The sequence below is a fragment of the Octodon degus genome, unplaced genomic scaffold, assembly GCF_000260255.1.
Source record: "Octodon degus isolate 3935 unplaced genomic scaffold, OctDeg1.0 scaffold00038, whole genome shotgun sequence".
In the NCBI taxonomy this organism is placed as follows: Eukaryota; Metazoa; Chordata; class Mammalia; order Rodentia; family Octodontidae; genus Octodon; species Octodon degus.
In genome coordinates, this window is record NW_004524614.1 from 3,012,213 (window position 1) to 3,018,217 (window position 6,005).

At 45.1% G+C, this 6,005-nt stretch overlaps 1 protein-coding gene across 1 annotated transcript in view; it reads right to left on the reverse strand.

Annotated features, from left to right (window-relative positions):
* Nucleotides 1-6,005, reverse strand: part of LOC101571837 (phospholipid-transporting ATPase IB) — a 297,444-nt gene that overhangs the window by 274,107 nt on the left and 17,332 nt on the right. The window contains exon 2 of the mRNA XM_023715050.1: nucleotides 1,701-1,845. Within this exon, the coding sequence (XP_023570818.1) occupies nucleotides 1,701-1,801 (101 nt within the window). The 5' untranslated portion in view covers nucleotides 1,802-1,845. The remainder of the gene's footprint in view (nucleotides 1-1,700; nucleotides 1,846-6,005) is intronic.

Consider the following 6,005-nt stretch of genomic DNA (forward strand, 5'->3'; position numbering starts at 1 on the left):
TCAAAAACTTCTGACATTGCCAGTCCTATGAATAACCTACTACTATTATGGACTACTGGACTATATTAGATTATTTTGCTAAATTAACAGACCTACAATATTTAAATGACAATGGAATACCCTTCTCTGACAAAACTAAACAAAAAAAGAGGATACAAATGTAGAACCATTTTGTGTCTGTATATACAAAATAGTTAAGATAGATATACAGCTACTTTCTCTTAATTCAATAAAGAGAAAGATTTGTACTAATAGTGGTTGTGGACAGAATATCATGTCTGCATTTTGTACTATGAATAAACACTACAAAGACAACAATATTCAATGTATTAATCATTGTAACTGTCATACTGACCTGTTTTGAAACTGTCTCATTGCTATTTGTTTCTCAATAAAATTAATAAAACATAAAATAAAATAAAATAAAACTACAGCCAAGTTTGTTTCAGTTTCTTTGCTGCAAGCTTATGCAAAGTCAAATATTTTTTATTTTGTTCTCCCTTCATTGAGAATGTAATCCTCCCAAGGTGCGAGCTTACAGAGACAGGTTCTCTGTGATGGTTAGCTGTCAACTTGACTGAAATATGAGACTTTTCAAAAGATGATTGGATCATGGGGGTACTCTACTTACAAATGGAGTAATCCATGATCTTCAGAGATTAATGTCTCATAGGACCCAGTGCAGGTAGTGGTAGGTCCCTGGGGCCATGCCGATGGAAGGTACCCCTCCTGTTGGGGCTATTCCAGCTCCGCTTCCTGGTTACCATGAAGTTAGCAGCCTCCCTCCACCACACCCTTTCACCATGATGTCTTCTGCCTTGGAGCCACCCAGCTTTAGACTAAATTCTCTGAAACCCTGAGCTAAGGTAAACCCCTCTTCTTGTAAGTGGTAAGTGCTGGATATTTTATTCCAGTAATGGGAAAGCTGACCAATACAGTGTCCAATTCTATATTCTACTCTGCATGAGTTCTGGGCTTTATGCCTCTTCCACAATTGGGCATTACAACTGAAATCCTTGGTGATAAGATAAAGTCCCCTGAGCAGCATCCAGCTCAGCATTCCCTGTATCTTTGGATATCTGCTGTGGCTTCACTGTGGGACCACACACATACCTCCTCATTCTTGTCATGTTGATGATGCATATTTTTATGCAATATCATAGTTCATGGTCAAAAAGCTTTAAACTATTGTGCTAATGGATCCGATATCTGGTCTTGGTGCCTGGCTTTTTTAAATAGGGACTCAAAAAGTAATTTCTTTTCAAGTTTTTATTTGATTGTGCCTCAGAAATAAATACTCATCTCAGTGAATTCCTCAGGACATAGAACTCTTAAAAAAGATGAGTGCTAAGTCCCCATAAAATATGACAGTGGGGAGTCCAGATTTGTAAGGGTCCCTTTGCAAGTATTTATCTTATGCTGAAAGAAGTTTAAAAGACAGCTATGGATTAGCAGTTCCAGGTAATAGCTGAAACAATTGAGAACAGAGACCATAATGGGGTAGTGGCTTGAACATGAGCTGAAAGCAAACCCTCGACTCAGTAGTGAACCTCAAGCCTCTCAATTTCAAGCCCCTCAAAGTTGGAGAAAAGTACTGCAGCCTGCAGCATAGAACCACATGGCTTGATCCAGACAAACTGGAAGAAGGATCCTGTCTGCCTCCTGTTTCCTCCCCTCCCAGGTATACACCCTCTACTCACCTGATCCAGTTTGGGCAGAAATTGTTCTTGAGGTGGTCATTGATATAAATGGTACGATGATTTGAGACTTCCAAGCCTTGCCGGTATCTTTGCCAGCCCATCCTTTCCACCACCTTCTGATACCCAAAGGAAGTATGAACAGATCCTACAGTGAGAAGGCACAGACATGTTACTCATTATGCAAGGCAGGCATGCTCTGGACCCCAGCCCTCCAGTCCTCTAGCCCCACAGCTCCTTTCCTGACCTTCATCTCCTCCAGGTCAAGGCCAAGACACAGGGTGGGTACAGTTAAGGAGCCACATGGGCGCTCTGCCAGCTTGAACAACTCTATCCCCTCTCCAGCCCCCAGGCTCAGGCTGGTGTGAGGCCTAGGATGGAGAGCACCCCAAAGTGAGATAGGGCCCAGAGACTCAGACAGAGGCAGCCAAGGCCACCTTCATGTTCCCCTCCCTTGGCTACTCCTTATCCTTTCCCCTGAGAAAAAGTAACTACTTTAGAAAACCTGTAGTTATAAATTCATTCCCTACACCCTTTAAAATGTGTATAAATCTCTTTAAAAGCTTCTTGCTACCTTTAAGTTTCAGGGAATGTCTTTTTCCAGAACCCAGGGCATCCCTTTAAAATGTTGACATCAAGGAAGAAAACCTCCATCTCTCAGTACTTGTAGGAAAGCCAGCAAGTTTGGTGGGTGCCTTGATCCAAAGTATAAAACTCCTCTTGTCCTGAGGACACTGGAAAGTTCACTTTTCCTCTGGGTAAAGCCCATTAGCAAAAGCATGTGACTCACAATGACTTGACCCAATACAAGTTAGGTTTTTGGAGTTTCTATTTTTATTTTTGTTTTTTGTTTTTGTTTTGTCTTGTTGTGAAGTCCATGCTGCCCTTGAACTCACAGGATTCTCCTGCCTGAGCCTCCCAAGTGCTGGGATTACAAGTGTGCACCACCACACTCAGCCCCATCCAAGTCTTAAAACCTCTGTCCTTTCAGCAGAATGGAGCCCACCTTCTCTTCCAATGGCAGTTGTCTTACTTCCTTGCTGGTTTTACACTGTTATGTAGTTTTTACTCTGACACATTGTGACTTAAAAATGACAGAAATTTTGAACAAAACTATCAAAACAAGCTTTATTGGGGCCATCAAGATAGCTCAGCAGACTGTAGCACCTGCTTAGGCAAGCCTAGAGACCATGGTTAGATCCCTGGCACCACATGCCATGCCAGCCCTGCCCCCAGGGTGGGCTGAGTGGGCCAGAGTTGGGGCATAGAGCACAAGCCTGTAATCCCAGTACTGAGGAAGCTGAAAGCAGGAGAATCATCACGAGTCCGAGCTGCATAGTGAGACCCTGCAATAACAAAATACATTTTTGAAAAGCAACAAAGACAAAACTAGGAAGGGGATTGTCCTATATATTCTCAATGCAAAAGAATCATCTTTGTACCAGAATCCATGTGCCTGAATTTTATGTTTTGTCAAAGGTCCCAGAGCCTGGGATCAGTGTGCATGTTCAAATCCTTGGGTAAAGACATCTTCCACCATCATTATATATTCAAGACAGTTGGATCTCTTCATGCATTTCACTAGCAACAAGTCCAAGCATGGGTATGGAGAGTAAAGGATGAGAAACAGGTGGGTAAGCAGTTGCTGATGAAAACAAATGAAGCCCACGTCACCTTAGCATCATCTACAAGGCTGTCTCTTGCCGCCATTCACCTGTCACTCACCTAAGAAAACAGCAGAGCTCCCATACCAGTCCTGATCATCTCCTCCAGCTACACCCATCTCAGTGCAAATCCAACCCTGGAGAGCAGCCCACTTCACTGAGAAATGATAAAGCAAAGGAGCATACAATCTGTATGAAAGTGGTACAGTCTTTTGCCCAAAAGAGGAGGAGGTATGAGGGAGAGATAAAGGGAATTCCTTGTGCATATCAGAAGAATTAAATAGAGAGCAGCTGGAAATGACTTCTTTTAAAGAAATTAAACATGTGAAGCAAGAGCTCCAAAAGAAACACAAAGTCAGAAAAATAATTATAAAAAAGGACCAGCCAGATAGCTCAGTGGGTTAAAGAGCCTGCTTAGGCAGATGCAAGGACCGGGGTTCATTCCCTGGCATGCCAGGCGAGTCCCACCCTAGGGGGCACACTGAGATGGTGACTGAGACTGGGCATGGTGGCACACCTGTAATCCCAGTGCTTGAGAAGTTGAAAACAGGAGGATCACTATGAGTCCGATCTGTGTAGTGAGACCCTGTAGACGCTGTCTGTTATGGTTTGTGTATAGGTGTCCCCCCAAAGCCTCAAGCAGTCTTGGGGCAGCTTCTGGAGTTTGTGATTGATTACTGTGGGTGTGGATGCTGCACCTGCCCTGGGGCAGATAATTTGCATTACAATGTAAGGTGGGAAGAGAAGCTAGCTGCTTGAGCTGCTGCTACCCCTCCCTTGGGCTCTTGCTCTTTGCCACCATCATGAAAGTTTGCTTTCTGCTCTGTGCTGCTCTGCGTTGTACCCGGCTGAGTATGGACTGAAGCCTCCAGTAATTGTGAGCTAAATAAACCTTTCCTTCCTTCATTTTGAGTGTCGGGTATTTGTCCCAGCAATGAGAGAAGAGTAACTAAGACAGAATTTGGTACCGCAGGAGTGGGGTCATTGCTGTGGATAAACCTGACCATGTGGATTACAAGCTTTTGGGAATGGCTTATGGGAAGAGATAGGAAAGGTTTGGAGATGTCCTCTACTTGCGAAGAGCTGGAACAGCTTCGGCTGTTCTGTATGGGAGATTCTGGTCAGAGCTCAGAAGACCAGAAAGTTGATAGAAAGCTGGCCTGTAAAGACCAGGCTGGGGAGGTTTCTGCTGGGAAAAAAGACAGCATTGGTTGTTGAACTCCAGATCATTTGTGTTTTGACTTGGCAGAGAAGTTGTCTGCATTTTGCTCGTGCCCAGAGTCTTTGCCTGAGACTGAGTTTAAGCATGGCGGACTGATCAATCTAGCAAAAGAAATTTCAAGGCAGCCAAATATTGGGGCAGTGGTGTGGTTGTTACTGAGGGCTTTTAGCCAGATTTATTTTGAGAATCAAGAGCAAAGAGCCCAAAAGAATGATTTAAAATGTGAGTTTGGCCAGAAAGGAAGCTCCAGGAAAGCTGTGGACTGTGAAGACAGAGCTGAGACGATCTCCATTGCTGAGAAGGAACAGAAGAATAGAAAAGATGTCCTGAGGGCATCACAGGAGGTGGCAGGTTCTTGCCCTTTGCAGCCTAAGAATGGCAAGGGTGAGGGACTTTGCTTTGAAGGGAAGGCTGCTGAGCCCCATGTTCCAGAATGGCGGCGGCGGCCACACCAGGTTCCAGAATGGCGCCGGCATGGAGAAATTATTTCTCCAAATCAGGGTCAGAGTGCTCAGCCATCCAGGCACTCGACCCCTAAGGCCAAGAGAGAGCTAAGTCTGGCTACTGCTCCAGCTGGCAGCAGACCTTGGCGTCATCCATGTGGTGATGGTTTTAGGCGCTTACAGAATGCAGGAGTTCTGAGGTTAAGAAGGCTTCCACCTCGATTTCAGAAGAAGGCCTGGGAGCCCAGGCAGTGTGCCCCTAGGAGGGCAGTGTGTGAAGCTGTGAGAGAGAAGCCTATTCAGTGGAAACCCCAGAAGTTAGGAAAAGCCAGGAACGTGGATCAGCTAAGGGAAACTGCAAGGAGGAAGCAAAGCCAGCCTGAGAGAGAAGCCATGGGAGCTACCACCATGAGTGCCCCAGGGGCGGAGCCTCATGGAGCTCACAACTCATCACAGATTGCTTGGGATGTCCCACATGGAACTTCAGGACTTAATGCTTGCCCTGCTGGATTTTGGACTTGTGTTGGTCCCAATGCTTGGTGTCCTGCTGTGTGTACCTTTTGGAATGGCAATGTTTATCTTGTGCCTTTGAATGTTGCAAGTGGTTAAGTTTTCATTTGCACAGGGGCTCACAGTTGAGAGTTTGCCTTGGATCTTGGAAGAGACTTGGGACTTGGACTTTTTAGCAATGCTGAAACTTTTGGGACTTTGGCAATATAGAGATGGACTAGAATGTCTTTTGCATAAAGGAATGTGCATGAGTCTTTGGAGGTCCAAGGGCGGAATGTTATGGTTTGTGTATAGGTGTCCCCCCCCAAAGCCTCAAGCAGTCTTGGGGCAGCTTCTGGAGTTTGTGATTGATTACTGTGGGTGTGGATGCTGCACCTGCCCTGGGGCAGATAATTTGCATTACAATGTAAGGTGGGAAGAGAAGCTAGCTGCTTGAGCTGCTGCTACCCCTCCCTTGCTCTCTTGCTCT